Here is a 22,781-nt window from a genome sequence, read left to right as displayed (position 1 = left end):
CACCTCTTCGTTTTCTATCTAATAATAAACGAAAAATAACAAAATATCATATAAAATCCTACTTCTCGGGACTCGTATATCTGGATGCACCTGGGATCACTTATTCAATTCCGTCATGTAATAAGTCATTTTAAATTTAAATCAGGATAAAATTCTTCTGTGCAGCGAATAAATGTATTTTAAAGAGGTATTTTTCTTATTAAAGGTTTATTAATAAAACAGTGCGTCGTAGCCATTTAAGTTATGCCAAATATGCCATCTTATATTAATAAAACCAAAGCAATTTTGATCGTAAAAATATTATTGGAAAACGATCGGTGCTATCTTTTGCTGCTTCAATAAACAATGGGGTTTCTCAAATTAATATCTAAGTTTATACGGTCTTTCGATAGCGCGCAATAATAATAAAGTAGGACTAACTACACTGGCACTCCCAAAAATATAACAACGACTTAAGCCCTAAAGTATCGACTTTTAACATCTTTATTTTCTGTTTCCGGTATTTTAGATCCGCAACGAGTTTTGAAGCTTTACAGTCATGAACAAGAGCTCATAAGGCAGTAATTGCCGAAAAACATTAACTGTAGTTTTAATGCGGGGGCTTTGTTGCTCTTGTGAAGCTGTAAATATCTATGTTGATTTATGGAAGCGGCTTCAATAATACCCTAAAAACGGTTTTGAAATTAAAATTTTGGTTTACAGTTATTTTACGAACAGAAGGAGAATTTATTTGCCTAATAAAAATATAAATTGAATTTATGCCGGCTATTCAAACTGTATAATAGGTACATACGCATGTATCATTTTGCGAACGATATCATATGTTATTTAATTTTATATCAGAGCCATAGAATGCGGGGATAACTTTTAAATTGATATATGCTTTTTGAAGTGTTAATGAAATTTAAAATTATTTTTGTGATAAAATGTTTCATGATGTTTAAGTTTGAAATTTTATATTCTGTTATAGAGTTATTGGGTCGTTCTTCAATTAATTAAAAAATCTCGATTCTGTAAAGGGATTTATAAAAATCTAAATAGCTTGAAAACTCGTGTAACAATTTTAGTGATATTAGTTTCATATCAATTATAGGAAGTTTTTTTACCAGACAGATTCTGACAAAATTTCTTGTAAATACAACTGTTATGGAATTATTGAGTCGTTTTTTAATTGCTTTAATAAAACTTAATACTGTCAAATAATTTAGAAACATCTAAATATTATGAGAGATCATAAAACTGTTTTATAGATTTTGGTTTCTTGTGAAGAATTTTTTCTCGCAAAAAGTTTCTGAAAATATATTTTTTGTGGAATTATTTTGTTAATGAATTAAAACATCTTGATATCATGCAAAAATAAAAAAAAAACTACACTAGCCTTAATTTCAGTGGCATAATTAATTTTACTTTAATTATTAGTTTCTTGTGACCAATGTAATTTTAAAATTCAATTTTGATCTAAAATTCTTTCGTTGTTTTATATATTTCAGATTTAATTTTTTTTTAAATATAATTTATGATACTGCAGAGATTATTTTAGTACAAACCTGAAAGATATTTCGGTTAAAATCACAGAAGACGCAATCTAATTAAAAATGTTAAATAGTTTAGCACGTATTTCTGCTCATTGACTTCATTAGGTCGTACTATAAAATTTTCACCCTATTTTTAATTTAAAAATTTTTGAAGTCTAGTAGTCTAGAAGTTAATAATAAATATACTTTGACTAAGTTCTTAAGGAAACATGCGATTATCTTGAGCATGTCTGGATCGAATTAAAAGTAAATAATCAAAAAGTTTTAATTGGTAATATATATCGTCCTTACAAGAGCGACATACATCTATTCTATTCTCGTCTTGAAAATATTATGACCGACTTTTATGTTAACTATGAGTCTATTTTACTTTTGGGTGACTTTAATATAAATTTTTTAGATTTGAATTTTAAGGTATCATTAAGTGAAATTACTGAATTATATGGTTTGCAACAGCTTATAACTGACCCTACCAGAATATCCAACACCACTATGTCTTTAATTGATTTACTTTTCTCAAATTTAGAGTCGGTTGAGAATTGTGGAATAAGGGATATTGAAATATTGGATCATATGCTAATTAACTTTGATATACCTAAGCCTCAAATTTATAATTTCACTTATAGAAATGTACAAAATATCAACACTTGCTTATTTCAGTCTGATATTGAATCGATTCCCTGGCATAATATGTACAATATGGCTGATTTAAATAATAAAGTTTTTTTTTTACTCAATCTTTATTAGAATTAATTAACTTACATGCTCCTATAAAAAACGTAAAGGGTAAAACTAGACCATATTGCCCCTGGATTACTCCTAATATTAGATTTATACAAAGACTTCGCAACTCGGCTTTACGTAAATTTAGAAACACCAAAAGTCGCGAGGATTGGGAAAATTATAAGCAGTACAGAAATCTTGCAACTAGTTCAATTAGGGCGGAAAAAAGGCATACCTGGCTCACAGATTTAGAGTATGTAATAACAAAGAAACATGGCGAGAACTTAATAAACTAAATATTTCTAATAAATCAAATATACAACTTCCTCCTCTTATGCAAGATGTAGATAAACTTAATATTTTTTTTCTAATATTAACAAAAACAATAATAACCCTGACGAAGAATTTGTTGGGTATTTTAAAAAACATAGGTTAAATTATTTGGCTGAATTTAAATTTAATTTGGTGACACAAGATATAATAATAAATTATTTAAAATCTATTAAATCTAAAGCATTTGCCGTTGATCAATTAAACATTACCCTGATTTTGCTTTGTTGTCCTGCCATAATTAAACCACTCACTCATATTATAAACGTATGTCCCGATCAATGGAAAGAAGCCAATGTTATTCCTTTGCCCAGAATAAAAAATCCTGTTGAATTTAATGATGTTCGCTCAATATCTGTACTTCCTATACTATCAAAAATATTAGAAAAAGTTATGGAGTATCAAATAGTTCAATATTTAAATGTAAATAATTTAATTCCTAAATACCAGTCTGGGTTTCGTAAGGGGTATAGTTGTGCAACCGCTTTATCTAAAGTGACTGATGATATTTTTAAGGAACTTGATAAAAATAAAGCTACGGTGTTGGTTCTCTTAGATTTTTCTAAAGCCTTTGACATGGTAAATCACAGAATATTACTGGCTATATTAGAATATATGGGTTTTGCTCAGTCTGCGTTGGCATTGGTGTCTTTTTTCTTGTTTAATCGAAAACAAAGAGTAGTGCTTAATAACAATAAATCAAATGCACTGGATGTTACCTCTGGGATACCCCAAGGTAGCATTCTTGGTCCTTTGTTTTATACTCTTTATACTTCAGAAATTACTAAAAAAATTTTACACTATAAGCACCATTGCTATGCAGATGACACCCAGCTATTTTATTCATTTCATCACACTAATGTTGTCCAAGCTAATCAATATATAAATGAAGATTTAAATACCTTAAATATAGAAACTCAAAAATTACTTCTAAAGATTAACCCCACTAAATCAGCAGCTATTCTTTTTTGTAGTGACAATCATCGAACTAATATTTTAAATAATTTAAATGTACACCTTAATAACAATATAATAAGTTTTAAAATCTCTGCAAAAAATCTTGGACTAGTAATGGACTATAAACTTAGATTCAAAGAACATGTTACCCTTAAACTAAAAAATGGATATTCTGCCTTAAAGACATTTTTTAAGCTCAAGTTTCAAAAAACTGCTCTGTGATGCTTTAGTACTATCACCGTTAAATTTTTGCGACACAATTTATGGACCATGTCTCGATAACTCCGACTCAGGTAGAATTCAAAAACTTCAAAACTCTTGCTTAAGACTTATATTTGGTATAAGAAGACGGCAACATATTTCTTATAAATTAAAAGAAGCAGGTTGGCTAAATATGCACAATAGACGAATATTACATATTTTATGTTTTTCTTACAAAATTCTTAAATCAAAAACTCCGCCTTACTTACTTGAAAAGCTTACCTATCGTACTGGTGTGCATAATTTTAATATAAGACGTAAAAATCTTTTAACAATTCCTTGCCATAGCAAAGAACTCTTTAAGCGATCCTTTTCTTATGTCGTACCAAATTTGATTAATAAGTTAAAAATAATTAATTTTACTGTCACTGAAAAAACTTTTAAATTAAAAACCAAGCTTCTTCTTTTAAATCAAAATTAATTTTTCTTGAATGCCTTTCTTTATTAAAATACTACGCACATGCTAACTAACTGAATGCAACGTAAAATATTCTATTAACATTTATTATTGAAAAATTAACTGTTTAAAAAAAAAGAAGAAAAAAGAAGAATTTTTTTCATTCCGTTTCATCCATTTTTCCCCCTACTGCTTTTTCCCCTCATAAGTATATGCCTACCTATCTGTTTTTTTTTAGTTTGTCTATAAGAATTGTTTTTTTTTTCTCTCACTTCTTCTATTATAAGCCTTAACAGAATCCAGGAAGTTGTTTCCTTCTTTTCTGGAAGTCTGAATACATGGCTTTTTAGTTGCCTTACTTGTGTTAACTAAATTCTTTATATAACCTATTGTTTTTAATATGCTCTCTTTGTTTAATATTCTAATATTCAATTCCATGTATATAATCATATTACCTTCTGTAATTATGCTTTTTTTGTATTGGTGGCTAATAAATGTCTTATTATTATTATATATGGCTGATAGTTTTAATTTGAAAATTGTATTTTTGAGCCTAGATAGTGAAAAGTTGTCTAAATAAATATATAATAAAAAAAATAAAATAGGGATTTTTCACGTTTTACTCAAAAACCTTAAGGTTAAGTAAGAAAGTATAGATACAAAAACTAAATATTTTTTATCACCTATAATTTTCTTAAAAAGCTTTTTTTTCAGGCGAATATTTTCTGCAAAAAAAAACATTTTTCATTAACCCTACCCTTACCCCCCCCCCCACCCTCCCCACATAACTTACCAGTAAGAAATTATTTTCAAAAATCATTGTTTTCCAAAATAATACGTACAATAAACAGCTGGTTTTGTCCTTAATATTCAATCTAATAACAGAGTTTGTTTATTTAAATTTAATATAATAATATATATGTATATTAATAAATATTTAATATAAAAACAGTGCTATTAGTTTGGATATTATGGACGAAAAACGGTGATTTTTCAAAACAATTTCTCACTGGACAATCTTGGGGGTGGGTGGGGGGGTAAGGGTTGTGTTGATGAAAAACAAAATTTTTGCATAAATTAAATATTTAATATTTATTTTAATAACACTGTTTATTTAAAATTGAATAATTTTAAATATAAATATTTAGTTTAAAAATAGCGTGATGAGACTGGATAATATGGACGAAAAACAGTGATTTTTCAAAAGAATTTTATCACATATTTGAGGTTGTGATAAAATTCTGTTCACTAAATTGTTCTGATTTTTGAAAAACTTAATTTTTCACCCTCTTGTAAACAAAATTTTATATGATATACGTATTTTCTACAGTTTAATAATATACTTTGACCATATACGGTTAATAAATATACGAAAATGAAAAATTTACTAAAAAATCGTTAAGTAAAAATTTATTTAACGATAATAATATATGATGTATTGCTTGGGGAGTATACAATTTAGTTGACGTATTGCATTTGTAATGCTTATATCGAGATATATAAAGCTGTCAGTATTTTCGATTTGTATGTCTATTATTCCTCTTCTCCCATAACTACATACTTTTCGTCTATTTTCTTTAAAATGTAATGGATATCGTCCTGATTTTTTCCTGAAGTATTACTTGGTCATTTCCAAAATGCAAGCTGTAAAATTTATGATCTCTAGTTGGAATACCCATAGGCTCACATTTTTTTTCAGCTTTAGGTGCAATGCAGCAAGCTTGACGAAGTCCTGAATTTACCTTTTGTAAATCTTTATCATATCTTCATATAACTCTTTCACAGCATTAATGTACACTATCATACGCATTTTGAAGGTCATAAATACCAAATGTGTCTCCATACCGTATATCAAACGCTTTTCTATTATTTGTTTAAGACAGAACACATCTATACAATTATACATTTTCAACCAGTACGAAAGCCACTGTTGATATGCAGCACCTTTCCTTCCAATTCTACATTATTTTTTTTGTCTACATTATGAATTTGTTTGTATAATGGTCTGTTCGTAAAAAAAAAGAGCCTAGTGTGCCTAAAAAAATGTCGTCTGTATCCAAGTTATGCACAACATTAATAAATAAATCCAAATTAATACAGTTAACTTAAATTTAAGAAAAGGGCTTAAAAAGCCATTTTTTGTAAAAATTTTTAAAGAAAATTTATTAGATAAAGCGACATCATTCATATCCATTTGAATTATGCATAAATAACATTATTTAAATGTTCGTTTCAAATTAAAAAAAAAAATTAAAAAGTCATTCGTGTCTATTTAAGTTATGCACCATACCTATACTCTGCATAAGAATCACTCATTTAATGCATATATCCTTTACACTAAACTACAGCTCAACTAGGCCAAAGCAGAGCTACATATACACGAAGTTCCAGAATATAATTGGCAATAGAAGACGTCAAAAAAAACAATACTGCACTGAGAAAATTACATTAAAATGATTGTTTTTAAAGCGATGGACTAACAAATGTTGGGTGCCCGATTACTGGACTAATATTCTTAGGCAAATATTTTAATATTACAATAATGTAGCAAAACTAAATGATGTAAAAAGGGTTGATTTTTTTTTTGGTAAAACGTTCGTTCGCAAAGGCGAACTCCGCCGTCTAGAAAACGTTATTAGAAACGATCGTTCGGCAGTGGTCCGAGGTTGCACGTTCCATCAAACGGAGCAGGGCATTGCGACTGGCATTTATATCCAACAGCACTTGAAAGCCAACTAAACATTTGTCTTTATTCTTCCGATTGAATGAGTTGTGGTTCCATACCCCGCTTCGCACAAGAAGAGTTATTCGGGCTTGCTTACAGCAGAAGTTAATGGGAAAATTACATATTTTTCTGCTCTTAATAGCCTTATTTATTATAAGGGTTATTTCGTATGTTTTATATTTAGTCTGAACATAAATGTCTTTAGGGTAATATATAATTCGAATATAATGTTTTTTTTTTTAATTGTGAAAAAAAACACCGATTCTTTCAATCGACTGTAAAGCCTTGAAGATGAATTAAATATAATTCGAAACGTTAAAAATTGCGTTAAAACACCAATTCGAGGTTTTTTTTTTAATCTTTCTTACATATATTAAAAACATGTCCTATATTTAACCCTTAACTGGTGATCATGTGTCTGAGAGATTTCGCGCGATTTTTACATACGCGCGCTTACTCTGTTCTTTAAAAAATACTTTTATATTTATTCTTATTTTTATATATGTTATGAGAAGTGTATTTTTTAAACTGCCGCCTTTTTTTGTTAATTTCACGTCATTTTTTAATTTTTTAACAACCGAAGTTATTTTTGAATATTTTTCAATCTAATGAAGCCACTTAATTTTTTTTTTTCAAAAAAACCTTACCCTAGTGGTTTTAGAAACTTCTGAAGTTTTTTTTTTACGTTTTTAATTTTTACTTCTCTACTGGTCAATACTATCTTTAACGTACTTTTATGTATGACGGTTTACTTAACCGTTTTCTTAAGAGTGATTATAAGTGATTTTTTTTTTGGAAAAAATTCAAAAAAAGCTCTTTAAAAATTTGTATATGAATTCTTTAAATGGTTCAAATGGACCCTGTTTTAGCGTTTTTTTTAGAATATGTAGTTGTCAAAAGAATGATTTTTGAGGAAGGTTATTTTTTTCTAAAAAATTGAACAAAATGCTCATGATTCAAAATCTAGTGAGAATCAAATTTTAAAAATTTCTACATGGATTTCTGGAATAATTTCATTGGACACCTATTTCAGTATTTTTCAAAAAATTTATAAAATATTAGAAAAAAAATATTTTTATAAAAGGTAATTTTTTTCCTGTGAATTTCACGAACAGGAGTTTTGTCTACACAAAAAATTTCTTGAAAAAACTCTTTGTAACTCAAAAATTAGTGAAAATAATATTTTTAAAATTAGTACACATATTTCTGGAATAATTTGGCAGAATATAAATTTCAGCATTCTTTGGAAAATATGTGAAGTAATGAGAAAAACAATTTATTTTTAAGGAAAGTAATTATTTTCTAAAAATTTTACAAAATGCCCATAACTCAAAAATTATCAAAGAAAAAAATTTGAAAATTGATACACATATTCCTGGAGTAATTTAACGGAATACCTATTTTAGCGTTTTTTGAAAAATATGTGAAGTAATGAGAAAAACAATTTTTTTTGAAGAAAGTAATTTTTTTTCTAAATATTTCACAAAATGTCCCTAAGTCAAAATTTAGCCAAAATAAAATTGAAAATTATTACACAGATTTCTAGAATAATTTGACCGGATACCTATTTTAGCGTTTTTTGCAAAATACATATAGTAACGAAAAAAATAATTTTCTTTTGAGGTCAGTAATTTTTTCTAAAAATTTCACAAGAGGCTCATAACTCAAAAATTAGCCAAAATAAAAATTTGAAAATTAGTACACATATTTCTAGAATAATTTGACCGGATACCTATTTTAGCGTTTTTTGCAAAATACATATAGTAACGAAAAAAATAATTTTCTTTTAAGGCCAGTAATTTTTTTCTAAAAATTTCACAAGATGCTCATAACTCAAAATTTAGCCAAAATAAAATTTTGAAAATTTTTACACATATTCCTGGAATAATTTGACTGGATACCTATTTTAGCGTTTTTTGCAAAATACATATAGTAACGAAAAAAATAATTTTATTTTGAGGTCAGTAATTTTTTCTAAAAATTTTTCAAGAGGCTCATAACTCAAAAATTAGCCAAAATAAAAATTTGAAAATTAGTACACATATTTCTAGAATAATTTGTTTGGATACCTATTTTAGCGTTTTTTGCAAAATACATATAGTACCGAAAAAAATAATTTTCTTTTAAGGCCAGTAATTTTTTTCAAAAAATTTCACAAGATGCTCATAACTCAAAATTTAGCCAAAATAAAATTTTGAAAATTAGTACACATATTTCTAGAATAATTTGACTGGATACCTATTTTAGCGTTTTTTGTAAAATACATATAGTAACGAAAAAAATAATTTTCTTTTGAGGTCAGTAATTTTTTTCTAAAAATTTCACAAGATGCTCATAACTCAAAAATTAGCCAAAATAAAAATTTGAAAATTAGTACACATATTTCTAGAATAATTTGACCGGATACCTATTTTAGCGTTTTTTGCAAAATACATATAGTAACGAAAAAAATAATTTTCTTTTAAGGCCAGTAATTTTTTTCTAAAAATTTCACAAGATGCTCATAACTCAAAATTTAGCCAAAATAAAATTTTGAAAATTAGTACACATATTCCTGGAATAATTTGACTGGATACCTATTTTAGCGTTTTTTGCAAAATACATATAGTAACGAAAAAAATAATTTTATTTTGAGGTCAGTAATTTTTTCTAAAAATTTTTCAAGAGGCTCATAACTCAAAAATTAGCCAAAATAAAAATTTGAAAATTAGTACACATATTTCTAGAATAATTTGTTTGGATACCTATTTTAGCGTTTTTTGCAAAATACATATAATAACGAAAAAAATAATTTTCTTTTGAGGTCAGTAATTTTTTCTAAAAATTTCACAAGAGGCTCATAACTCAAAAATTAGCCAAAATAAAAATTTGAAAATTAGTACACATATTTCTAGAATAATTTGACTGGATACCTATTTTAGCGTTTTTTGCAAGATACATATAGTAACGAAAAAAATTATTTTCTTTTAAGGCCAGTAATTTTTTTCTAAAAATTTCACAAGATGCTCATAACTCAAAAATTAGCCAAAATAAAATTTTGAAAATTGGTACACATATTTCTAGAATAATTTGACCGGATACCTGTTTTAGCGTTTTTTGCAAAATACATATAGTAACGAAAAAAATAATTTTCTTTTGAGGCCATTAATTTTTTTCTAAAAATTTCACAAGATGCTCATAACTCAAAATTTAGCCAAAATAAAATTTTGAAAATTATTACACATATTCCTGGAATAATTTGACTGGATACCTATTTTAGCGTTTTTTGCAAAATACATATAGTAACGAAAAAAATAATTTTCTTTTGAGGTCAGTAATTTTTTCTAAAAATTTCACAAGAGGCTCATAACTCAAAAATTAGCCAAAATAAAAATTTGAAAATTAGTACACATATTTCTAGAATAATTTGACCGGATACCTATTTTAGCGTTTTTTGCAAAATACATATAGTAACGAAAAAAATTATTTTCTTTTAAGGCCAGTAATTTTTTTCTAAAAATTTCACAAGATGCTCATAACTCAAAAATTAGCCAAAATAAAATTTTGAAAATTAGTACACATATTCCTGGAATAATTTGACTGGATACCTATTTTAGCGTTTTTTGCAAAATACATATAGTAACGAAAAAAATAATTTTCTTTTGAGGTCAGTAATTTTTTCTAAAAATTTCACAAGAGGCTCATAACTCAAAAATTAGCCAAAATAAAATTTTGAAAATTAGTACACATATTTCTAGAATAATTTGACCGGATACCTGTTTTAGCGTTTTTTGCAAAATACATATAGTAACGAAAAAAATAATTTTCTTTTGAGGTCAGTAATTTTTTCTAAAAATTTCACAAGAGGCTCATAACTCAAAAATTAGCCAAAATAAAAATTTGAAAATTAGTACACATATTTCTAGAATAATTTGACCGGATACCTATTTTAGCGTTTTTTGCAAAATACATATAGTAACGAAAAAAATAATTTTCTTTTGAGGTCAGTAATTTTTTCTAAAAATTTCACAAGAGGCTCATAACTCAAAAATTAGCCAAAATAAAAATTTGAAAATTATTACACATATTTCTAGAATAATTTGACCGGATACCTATTTTAGCGTTTTTTGCAAAATACATATAGTAACGAAAAGAATAATTTTCTTTTAAGGCCAGTAATTTTTTTCTAAAAATTTCACAAGATGCTCATAACTCAAAATTTAGCCAAAATAAAATTTTGAAAATTAGTACACATATTTCTAGAATAATTTGACCGGATACCTATTTTAGCGTTTTTTGCAAAATACATATAGTAACGAAAAAAATAATTTTCTTTTAAGGCCAGTAATTTTTTTCTAAAAATTTCACAAGATGCTCATAACTCAAAATTTAGCCAAAATAAAATTTTGAAAATTAGTACACATATTTCTAGAATAATTTAACGGAATACCTATTTCAGCGTTTTTTGAAACATGTATAGAGTAAAGAGATATTTTTTTTTCTTAAAATTTCACTTTTCAATTTCATTGAAAATTTAGCAGATGAATTGGTTTCTTTACATTTATATCAAAGATTTTAATTGCTAACCCTACAAAACCAAATTAAAGAATTAATAGGAAGCATTCTTGATTCACCCGCAGAAACAGTTGTTGAATATGAAGAAAAACTCGAAATACGAAAATATGCACGATATGTCTATTAAAATAAAGGAGAGACTTCACATTTATGTACTTATTGTCAGAAACCAGTTTGCCGAAAATTCCGTATAAATTGCATTAAAAAAGAACAAGAATAATTATTTTTACTATTATTTTGTGTTTATTTGCAGATTTTCTGTAGAATTTATGTTTAAACGGGTTTTTTTATACTTTTCATATTAAATACAGTTAGTTTTAAGTCCACAAAGGGTTATTTTGAAGCAACTAAATGCTAAATTAAAAATAAATGCATGTTTTTTTTTGTATGTACGTATTTCAATTTTATAACTAATTTTTTTGTCAATGTCTTTTTTTTTTAGTTGTTAAAAGTTTCGATGGAGAAGTTTTAACTTTGACTAACGTCCAAAGGCAAGACATGGGGATTTACCTGTGCATAGCAAAGAATGGAGTACCACCGCTAGTGAGCAAACGATTTGAAGTAGTAGTACACTGTAAGTAACATGCATTTGCCATTGACTTTTTTCAGTTAAATAATCCCAAAAAATTAAAATATAGATACACAGACTAATTCATTAAACTATCTGAATAAATTATAGGTCCAGTCACTAATTTTTATATTAAAATTGTATGTAGGGCCAGAGAAAATTACTAAGTTTCATTTAATTAATGGAAAAGGGCATAAAAATCTTATTCGAGATGTAAGTAAATCGAACTAGTAACTTGAAAGAAATTTGCTACTAAGCTAAGTTGACTGTCTAACGAACAAACGTCCTATTAAATCTCAAATATCTCGTAAACCATCAGTGATAAAATAATTAAATATAGCACATTTAAATAACGGAAAATAGATTGAAAAATATTATTTAGGATGTATGTACATACGAAACTTATTGAGTTGCAATTTAATTGGCGCTCCAAGGAGTAAACGACCCTAGCTAACCTACACCCACTTAAAGTCAAATATCTGAAAAACCACTGAAAATTAAATTATTAAATAAAGTGCATTTAACCAATAGAAAAGGGCTTTAAGTATTTTATTAGGGGTGTAAGTAAATTGAACTAGAAACTATTAAGTTATTCCGTTTACAAACAACAAGCATGATTTCATAACGATAGTCGATGCTTCCTGGGCCTAAAATAAAGATTTATGTAAAAAAATGTGGTAAAAATCCACTTTTCGACATTTTACTGCATCTCACCTTATAGAAACATTCCGGATCTACTGGAAAAATTATTTTTTTACCATCACTAAACCAATTACAGACGAGAAATATTATTTTATAGCGATCGTCCATGATTTCTGGATCTCTGAGTGACATTTATACCGATTTGGGGGTCAAAAGTGCCTTTTTTGACTTTCCACCACATCTCACTTTATTGTAACATTCTGGATCTTTTGAAAAAATTGTTTTTCGGACGTGACTAGATCAATTACAAACGGGAGACAATATTTCATAGTGATCGTGCATGATTTCTGGATCTCCGAGTGACATTTATACCGATTTGGTGGTCAAAAAGTGCCTTTTTTGACTTTCCACCGCATCTCACCATATAGTAACATTCTCAATCTTCTGGAAAAAGTACTTTTTAAACGTGACTAGACCAATTACAAATGATAAACATTATTTCATAGCGATCGTCTATGATTTCTGGATTTCTGAGTGACATTTATACCGATTTAGGGGTCAAAAGTGCCTTTTTTGACTTTCCACCTCATTTCACTTTATAGTAACATTCTGGATCTTCTGGAAAAATTATTTTTCAGACGTGACTAGACCAATTACAAACCGGAGATATTATTTCACAGCGATCGTCTATGATTTCCGGATCTCTGAGTGCCATTTAAGTCGATTTGGGTGTCAAAAGTGCCTTTTTTGGACGTGACTTGACCAATTGTACACAGGAAACATGATTCCATAACGATCGTGTATGATTTCTGGATCTATTCTGGATTCTATTTAAAATATATTTGACTAAAAATAAAAAAATTTTTTCTCTTCTTAGGATTATTTTCAGGTCAAGTCGAATTGATCATTTTGACGTAATTATTTGAAAATTACCATATCTCATAAAAAGCTTATAAAATTAGATCCATTTGCTAATAAGATGCGTTCTTTTTATATACAAAATCGGGAATTATGTAAGTTGTTAGGTTATTAAAGGTAAAGCTTAACTATAAAGTTTTCTAGTAAATAATGTGTTCAATATATTACGTTGGCTAGTAACTTCTCCTGCGAGAAATTCAGGAACAGAAAGTTATTGCACCAGTAAATGTTCTGGAAAATTAAGTCGTATATAGCAGATTTTTCGATAAAGCCTTTATCATTGTCAATAAAATTCGTAAGTTGTTTCCCCGCGGACCTGTCAAGTAAAATATAACCCATAAATAAATAAATAAATAAATCTGATCGTGTAATTTTACCCCTTAAACCACGACAAGATAAGAAGAATTCTTCGTCTTAAAAAGGCAAACAAACCAGCGATGTTTTGGGATGTAGCGCCGCATCGCATCGTTCCTGACTTTATCCATAACAAAAATTAAATTTACTCTGTGCTCCGAACTGAATAGAAAACTGGAAAAGTGAAGCTTGGATCAATCACTTTCTGGATCTAGTAAAGAAAATATATGCAAAATTTCGAATGGAGCTTCTGGTGTATAAACCACCACTTTCTTGTATGTACCATCACACTTAATAATATTGCATCCTTAAAATCAGCTTTTTTAGAACTTTCTATTCCCTTAATTTTTTAAGTGTAACGAACTGTGCGTCAAAGCCATAAAAGTTATGCGTAAATAATTATTCTTTAAGCGTCATCTTATCACGGAAATAAAGACAAAGCAAAGATTTTATTATGACAAATGTCCATTTCAGCATAAGGAGTAAAAGGGGGCATAAAGAGAAGCATTAAATTATCCCTCCATATGTGTTTCCTCGCTTAGCCTCTTTAAAGTGACTCACATATAAATTTTATAGCTCTAATAACTGTTTAATATTTCAGTCCACCCCCTTATAAGCGTTACGAATCAACTGCTGGCTTCGCCGATTGCCCGAGACGTTGTTATGCAGTGCGAGGTTCAGGCATCCCCCAAAGCCATGAACCATTGGATGCGGGACACCGGTAAGCACTTTTCTCTTTTACTCTTATAAACTGCCCTAGCGATAGATCAAGTAAGACATAATTTCAATTTTCTTTTGAAATATTTATCTAATCTATACATTAAGGGCATATTGGTAGACAACTAGGTGCCAGTTCTTACCCAATATCCGTTAAACATTTTTTAAGTTAGGAGTAAATATACATATTAAAAAAAAAACAGATAAATATATTATGAAAATAATAATAAAGATAGTATATTATTTTGTAGTTAAATTTAAATAGAGTAGTCTAAATTTTTCTTTTTATAATCTGCGGTAATATTCAGGAATATACAAGGAGTGAATTTAATATAAAGTTTTTTTTTTAAATCGCTTGGACTTGTCGACCTTATTTTTTTTGACATATTTTGCTAAAAAAAATTATTTACGTTATCTCAAAAAAGCTTTGCTAAATTTATTTATTTTTTTAAATTGCAACCCACCATTTCAGCGTTTTTCCAAAAAATTATAGAATAATGAGAAAAACATTTTTTTTTTGAGGAAAGTAATTTTTTTTCTAGAAACTTCACAAAATGTCCATAAGTCAAAATTTAGCCAAAATAAAATTTTGAAAATTAGTACACATATTCCTGGAATAATTTGACTGGATACCTATTTCAGCGTTTTTTGAAAAATATATAGAGTAATACAAGAAGTGAATTTAATATAAAGTTTTTTTTTTAAATTGCTTGGACTTGTCGACCTTTTTTTTTTGACATATTTTGCTAAAAAAAAAAATATTTAGGTTGCTCAAAAAAACTTTGCTAAATTTATTTATTTTAAATTGCAACCCACTTTTTTAGTGCATTTTTGGATTGACCTTACATAAAATATATATATACATTTTTCATATAGTTTGCCCTATACCTAAGTCCAAGCGTTTTGGAGTTATTCTCATTTAAAATTTGAAAACTGAAAAAAGGTCTTAAAGAAAAGGAAAAATAAAATAATATTTTAAACGTTTTATTCTATCGAAAACAAAACTTGGTAAACTTAAAAATAATTTTATTTCAGCAAATGTCCTCCGTTAGTCAATCAATAGCCTAATCGATCTACAAATTCCTGCTACACATTTCAAACCATTTCTACCATATTTCGACTTATATCTTAACGGATGCGTTTTTTTGAGTCATCTAGATTTGTCGGTTGGCTTTTAAATATCTTAATAAATAATAAAAAAGTCAAGCGGTGTTAGATTGGGTGATCTTGCTGGCCACTCAAATCATCGTGTAAATAAGTTCGAACTTGCACTGCAAATTGGGAGGAAAGCACCAACTCGTTGAAACACCGACGGGTCTGAACGATTTAAAAAAAAAATTACGATATATTGCATTTATTGCTTACTTTATGATAAACCTGTAAAACTAACATTATTGATAGTTTTGACGAGACTCATTTTTTTAATTATGAGAATTAAATATTATTCACTTAAAGGTTAAATGGTCAAATAAATTATTTGAAAATTTGTTGGCACTTCTAGAATTTCTACACTCTCCGAAACTTTTAGCTTAAAAGATAATCTAAATATACCGGTATTTTCTGTTATAATGAAAGTAAAATAATTAATAAAAATGATGGATTTGCTTTTTAAATATTTAAAGAAAATTCATGATTGAAAATTAAAAGTATTTCTTCGAACAGAAAGCTGGGGAAGTATTCTTGAAGAAACAGAGACCAAGTAATTATGCTTTAAATATAGAAAAAAGAATCTTGGTAGACAGGTTTTGAAGTAAGATATAATTTAAGACTTTGGAATAATACTTCTGTTTTATATTTTGTGAATTAAATGTCAAAATTCAAAAAGGACATTTTGTACAGAATATCTTATTAAAAAAAAATCTTCAGAGTGTTCAACATATCCAAGAGAATCAATCAATTAAATTTCAGGATCTTAGCAAGTGAAGCCCTTGTAGCACTAAATTTTATGTTGCAATACTACGTTATTTTGTCAGACTCAAAATCTATGCTATAATCTATTGAGAAAAGGTATTGCTTATGGTCCTCTAAAATTGATTGAATCTTATGGAATATTAAAACACTTATTCGTGGTATAAATTATCTTGCTATACAGAAATATTTTACTCAAAGATAAGTCATTATTCTAATACCAAGTGCGAATTAGTTTATAGGACTTATTGTTTAAAATAATTATTTTTTAAACTTCAATGAAAATATGCAGGAAATATCTACTTACGCCTTATAGTTTGTTAAAATTTTTTAGGGGTCGGAGAATATAAATGAAAACTTTCCCTTTTCAGAACTTTCATTAGTTCCAGGCAGTTGAATAAATTTAATCATTTCACAGTAAACAAAGAGAGTGATTGACTCAACTGCCTGGACAAATATTTTGATTACTTCCAGGCAATTAAATAAATTTAATTATTTTAGAGTAATCAAAGAGAGTAACTCTGACTCAATTGCCTGGACGAATATTTTGATTACTTCCAGGCAATTAAATAAATTTAATTATTTTAGAGTAATCAAAGAGAGTAACTCTGACTCAACTGCCTGGACAAATATTTTGATTACTTCCAGGCAGTTGAATAAACTTAATTTTTTCACAGTAAATAGAGTAATTGACTCAACTGCCTGGACAAATATTTTGATTACTTCCAGGCAGTTGAATAAATTTAATTTTTTCACAGTAAATAGAGTAATTGACTCAACTGCCTGGACAAATATTTTGATTACTTCCAGGCAATTAAATAAATTTAATTATTTTAGAGTAATCAAAGAGAGTAACTCTGACTCAATTGCCTGGACGAATATTTTGATTACTTCTAGGCAATTGAATGAATTTAATCATTCCACAGTAAACAAAGAAAGTAATTGATTTAACTGCCTGGACGAATATTTTGATTACTTCCAGGCAGTTGAATAAATTTAATTTTTTCACAGTAAATAGAGTAATTGACTCAACTGCCTGGACAAATATTTTGATTACTTCCAGGCAGTTGAATAAATTTAATTTTTTCACAGTAAATAGAGTAATTGACTCAACTGCCTGGACAAATATTTTGATTACTTCCAGGCAATTAAATAAATTTAATTATTTTAGAGTAATCAAAGAGAGTAACTCTGACTCAATTGCCTGGACGAATATTTTGATTACTTCTAGGCAATTGAATGAATTTAATCATTCCACAGTAAACAAAGAAAGTAATTGATTTAACTGCCTGGACGAATATTTTGATTACTTCCAGGCAGTTGAATAAATTTAATTTTTTCACAGTAAATAGAGTAATTGACTCAACTGCCTGGACAAATATTTTATTACCTCCAGGCAATTAAATAAATTTAATTATTTTAGAGTAATCAAAGAGAGTAACTCTGACTCAATTGCCTGGACGAATATTTTGATTACTTCTCGGCAATTGAATGAATTTAATCATTCCACAGTAAACAAAGAAAGTAATTGATTTAACTGCCTGGACGAATATTTTGATTACTTCCAGGCAGTTGAATAAATTTAATTTTTTCACAGTAAATAGAGTAATTGACTCAACTGCCTGGACAAATATTTTATTACCTCCAGGCAATTAAATAAATTTAATTATTTTAGAGTAATCAAAGAGAGTAACTCTGACTCAATTGCCTGGACGAATATTTTGATTACTTCTCGGCAATTGAATGAATTTAATCATTTCACATTAAACAAAGAGAGTAATTGATTTAACTGCCTGGACGAATATTTTGACTACTTCGAGGCAGTTGAATAAATTTAATTATTTTACAGTAAATAAAGAAAGTAATTGACTTAGTTGCCTGGACGAATAATTTGATTACTTCCAGGCAATTAAATACATTTAATTACTTTAGAGTAATCAAAGAGAGTAACTCTGCCTCAATTACCTGGACGAATAATTTGATTACTTTCAGGCAGTTGAATGAATTTTATCATTTTAGAGTATTCAAAGAGAATAACTCTGACTTAATTGCCTGGACGAATATTTTGATTACTTCAAAGCAGTTAAAAGTTTGATGTAAGATTTATTTGTCTAAGTGTAGAAGTGTAGTGGTAAAAAAGTAAAAAAAACATTTGTTGTAGTAGCAATAAAATGATATATTTTTAAAGTAATTGATTAAATGACGTTAGAAATAACTTATGTTCAAGAAAAAAAACGCACAGAACTCATGTCTATATGTATACAGTTTGTAGTAAATTAAATAATGTTTTTTTCCATCCAGAAAAACTTAATTTATAGCAATGGTGGTGATCCAGGAAAGTAGCGAAAAAGTTCAATTTCCATAATATAGGCAATACCTCCGTCTCAATCTGAGCATGGTAACAGCTACGCAAGAAAAAAATAACATCCATACAATTTAAATAGATGAATGGAATGAGAGGAGAAAAAATTAAAAACTAATTAAAAAAAACTAGATATAGTTAGATTTTCAAATAATTAAATGTGAAAATTGAGTTAATAAAAAAATTTAATTGAAAAGTCCTGCAGTCATCGAAAATATGTTTCATATTTCAAAAAAAAAAAGAGACCGAACATTAGCAAAATTTTATTTGAAAGCGTCGGATCCTTTTATAAATAAAATTAAAGCGGCCTGGATATTTCGAAACAAAGCGCCAAAAATATATCAATTTGTTCGCATATTTTTTTTTGTTTTAAATTGGAAATACTCCCTAATATCCCATTCATTTATTCTAACATAATTTGCGACAAATGGATTGCCGTTGCCGTAAAAACAAAAAAAAAACCGACCGCCTCCACCACCACCGCCGGATTCAAAATTACGGATTTTTATTCATAACATAGAGAAAAAAAAACCCTTTCATAATTAAAGGATTATTTTTTTAAACGCGCGGTTCATGGCGAAACCGAATACTCAGTTAGTTTATCTTTGAAAGTAAATTTGCTTTTAAAACCCAGAACTGAATTTAGGTTAATGTTAATCCATGTGTGCGTCGCTCTATTTCTCGCGCAAAACGAAATTACCGTTTCAAGGGGGTTGATCGTTTTCGCTTTATTAATTTTGATGACGGCTTACCCTACAGGGAGTTTAATAAGTAGTATTATTAATCCCCAACCCTTTTCAATTACATTTCATAGCACCAAACGTATATACACCGTGTGTAAATAGAACCGTAATAATTCACAAAGTATATAAATCATCTAGGCATAAACTTATAAATCAGAAGAGATGTGCAGAGTTTTTTTATTTAAACGCATATGTTTTGATTTACCTCATATCTTTTAAGAAATTCCAGATATTGAATAATTGACATACTGTATGTATTATTATAATTTTGGATTTAATTAATGTTGAGTTGAGAGTTGAAAAAAAAATCTTTTTTGGAATCTCATCAGCATAAAAATGGCAACACAAAACTATGGAAATCAATAAATAATTTGCAATTAACCAGAAAGCTGTCAGTTTTAGTTAAAGTGGTGATGATGAAATTATCAAATTCTTGCGGAATTACTTCAAGTGTACCCCAAGGTTCTGTTCAATGTTGGCCAATTCTTTTCTTGTTATATGTTTTTGATATGTTAAACGTTGCAAACGTTTTGCGAACGATACGCAATTATTACTGCATACATTTAAACTAGATTAGCTGCAATGGAAATTAACAATGATGAGAAAGCAATGTATAAATACGCGTAGCAAAAATCTGAGTCTTATTTTTGAAATAGACTTTTGCAAGAATTTCCTTGCAGATTTATGTATATTCAACCTTAGAAAATATAATAGAGTATCATTTAAAATTTACAAGTATAGAAAGCTGATTTCGGTGCAACCTTAGTGTTTTTTACTACAGAATTAATCTTAGATTTTAACTGGACCCCTGTATATACAGTGTGGTCCAGTTTAAACGTCATTAATTCTAATACGTGATAGAGAATTTAAAAAGAAATAGACTTTCATTATAAAATTTTTTTCAGAAATGTTTAATAACAAAGATACAGGGTGTTAAAGTTAAGAATAATTATTCGTTTACTTATCATAACTTTTAAACTACCAACTCAATTTTAATTAAATTTTGCATTCAGGTTATTGTAGTTTAAAAAAATTGCCAGTGGCGTAACATGAGGAGGGACTTAATCCTTTTTTGCCTCAAATCTGCGAGGCGATAAAATATTTTTTTGTTTTTACGGAAATTATTTTTCTATGTATAAATTTAATAAACAAAAATAAAATCAATTTTAATGTGAAATACGCAAAATAGATTTATTGTAAGTGTGCACCATATAACACCAAGTCATGCATAACTGGTGGTGGAAAAAACGCTTTATTTATGTCCAAAGGGTTTTCGTCCAGAATTATTTAATAATAATAATTGAAAATTGGAAATTGACTTAATTTATAATATATAATTATTATAAATTAAGTCAATTTTCTTTTACTTAAATAATATATACTCTTTTTTTATTTTACCTAACTTTTATTTGAAAGGTTTCTCTATAAGACTATTACTTTTTTAATTAAAAAAAAATCATAAATATTTGTTTAATTATTTTCCCAATTTGTATTTTTTTTTATTAATTATTTGAAAAAAATCTGTAATCATTTTTATTCTTTGGTTCATTGAAGAGCTTTACACTCTTAAACAAATAATTTTTATTTGACATTTTTTATATTTCATTAAATATTTAAAATGCATTTAGCATTTAAATGTTCACAATAAAGTTTTTTAGACAAGCTGACAATACCTTCAACATTAATTAGTTTTAATTAATACAGCCACCCCGACTCATAGTTGATCTGATGTAATAAGATGTGACTATACAGTTTTAAAATACTGAATCAATTTTTGTCAACTATTTAAATTAATATACAAAATAGTTTGTTTAAAGATAAAGCAACATTAAATTTTAACACGTTTTAAGCTTGGCTAATGCTCAAATAAAGATTCTTTCGAGAGTTGTTTTGTTGAATTAGTCATTTTCAAAATACCAAACCTAAAAATGTTGATTCATTTTCCTTGATATAAAATACCCTCTCTAAATTGTACTTTGCAGATTTTATTTCATCCCCACTGACTGAAATCGATTAGGAACCTTAAAAAATCCATTTTTTTTTGTTCTCCAGTTGTGATACTTAAAAATGATTTAACTCAATCCGGCGCCCCTGTAAGTAATATTTTCTATGACTAAACGAATAAAATTTAGTGTGTCAATATTTGAAAAATAGCTCAGCTTCGCTGCAGCTGCACCCGCTGGATGAGAAGTGATTATAAAATATGACGTCACTTAGAAGAAAGCACCACTCTCAGCTGTTATCCTTTTTCAACTTTTTACGTCACGTGGTTGATACGGTGTCAAAATCAATTATTTTAATAAATGGTTTCCTGCATGACGCGCGATCTGATGTCTGACAGGTTTATTGCACCTGTTTCCGGTTGAATTTTGGATCAAGGGTAACATTAAATTAGGGGATGAAAAATGGTTCTTTTTTGTGTAAAAAAATTATTGAGATTCCCCTTTTTAGGGATCGAAATAGCTTTAAAGCCCGCAAATCTTAATTAGCCAGATTGATAAGCCCATACTTACTCTATCTCTTTTTTAGGTGAGAAAATAATATCGAGTGACAAATATATTATGGAGGAGATCGTGAAGAACGAATACTCACTTCAGATGAACTTAAGAATAAAGAATATCGATAGGCGAGACATTGGAGGTTATATTTGTACATCATCAAACGCTTTAGGAAAGGCCGAGGGAACTGTACGGTTACAAGGTGAGTTAAATGGACTTTAAACATCAGCTCCCTTGTTTTTTGTTGGAATAATAATGACAAAAAAATTTTAAAACCCATAGACTAAGAATCAAGAAGAAATAAGATAATTTGTCTCATATTGGTAATTGAATATTTTGATTTTTAGGATACTTCAAGTATTTTTTAAGCAACTACTGAATAAATTATTGAAATCCATGCACTAAAAATCAAGATATTGACATTTTTCTCTCTGAAGTGCCTGGAAGAAATAAAATTATAATAACTCTTATTGTTAACTAAATATCTTGATTTGTAGTGGACAAAATTTTGTAATTATTGCGTTCTAGGGTACTCCAAGGATTTTTCAAGCAACTATTGAAAAAAATTATTGAAATCCATGCAACAAAA

At 28.0% G+C, this 22,781-nt stretch overlaps 1 protein-coding gene across 1 annotated transcript in view; it reads left to right on the top strand.

Annotated features, from left to right (window-relative positions):
* LOC126748537 (lachesin-like) overlaps nucleotides 1-22,781 on the top strand; it is a 140,553-nt gene that overhangs the window by 112,115 nt on the left and 5,657 nt on the right. The window contains exons 6-8 of the mRNA XM_050457842.1: nucleotides 11,925-12,056; nucleotides 14,566-14,685; nucleotides 22,224-22,394. Of these exons, the coding sequence (XP_050313799.1) occupies nucleotides 11,925-12,056; nucleotides 14,566-14,685; nucleotides 22,224-22,394 (423 nt within the window). The remainder of the gene's footprint in view (nucleotides 1-11,924; nucleotides 12,057-14,565; nucleotides 14,686-22,223; nucleotides 22,395-22,781) is intronic.

The sequence above is a fragment of the Anthonomus grandis genome, chromosome 22, assembly GCF_022605725.1.
Source record: "Anthonomus grandis grandis chromosome 22, icAntGran1.3, whole genome shotgun sequence".
NCBI lineage: Eukaryota > Metazoa > Arthropoda > Insecta > Coleoptera > Curculionidae > Anthonomus > Anthonomus grandis.
This window is presented reverse-complemented; position numbering and strand designations above follow the sequence as displayed.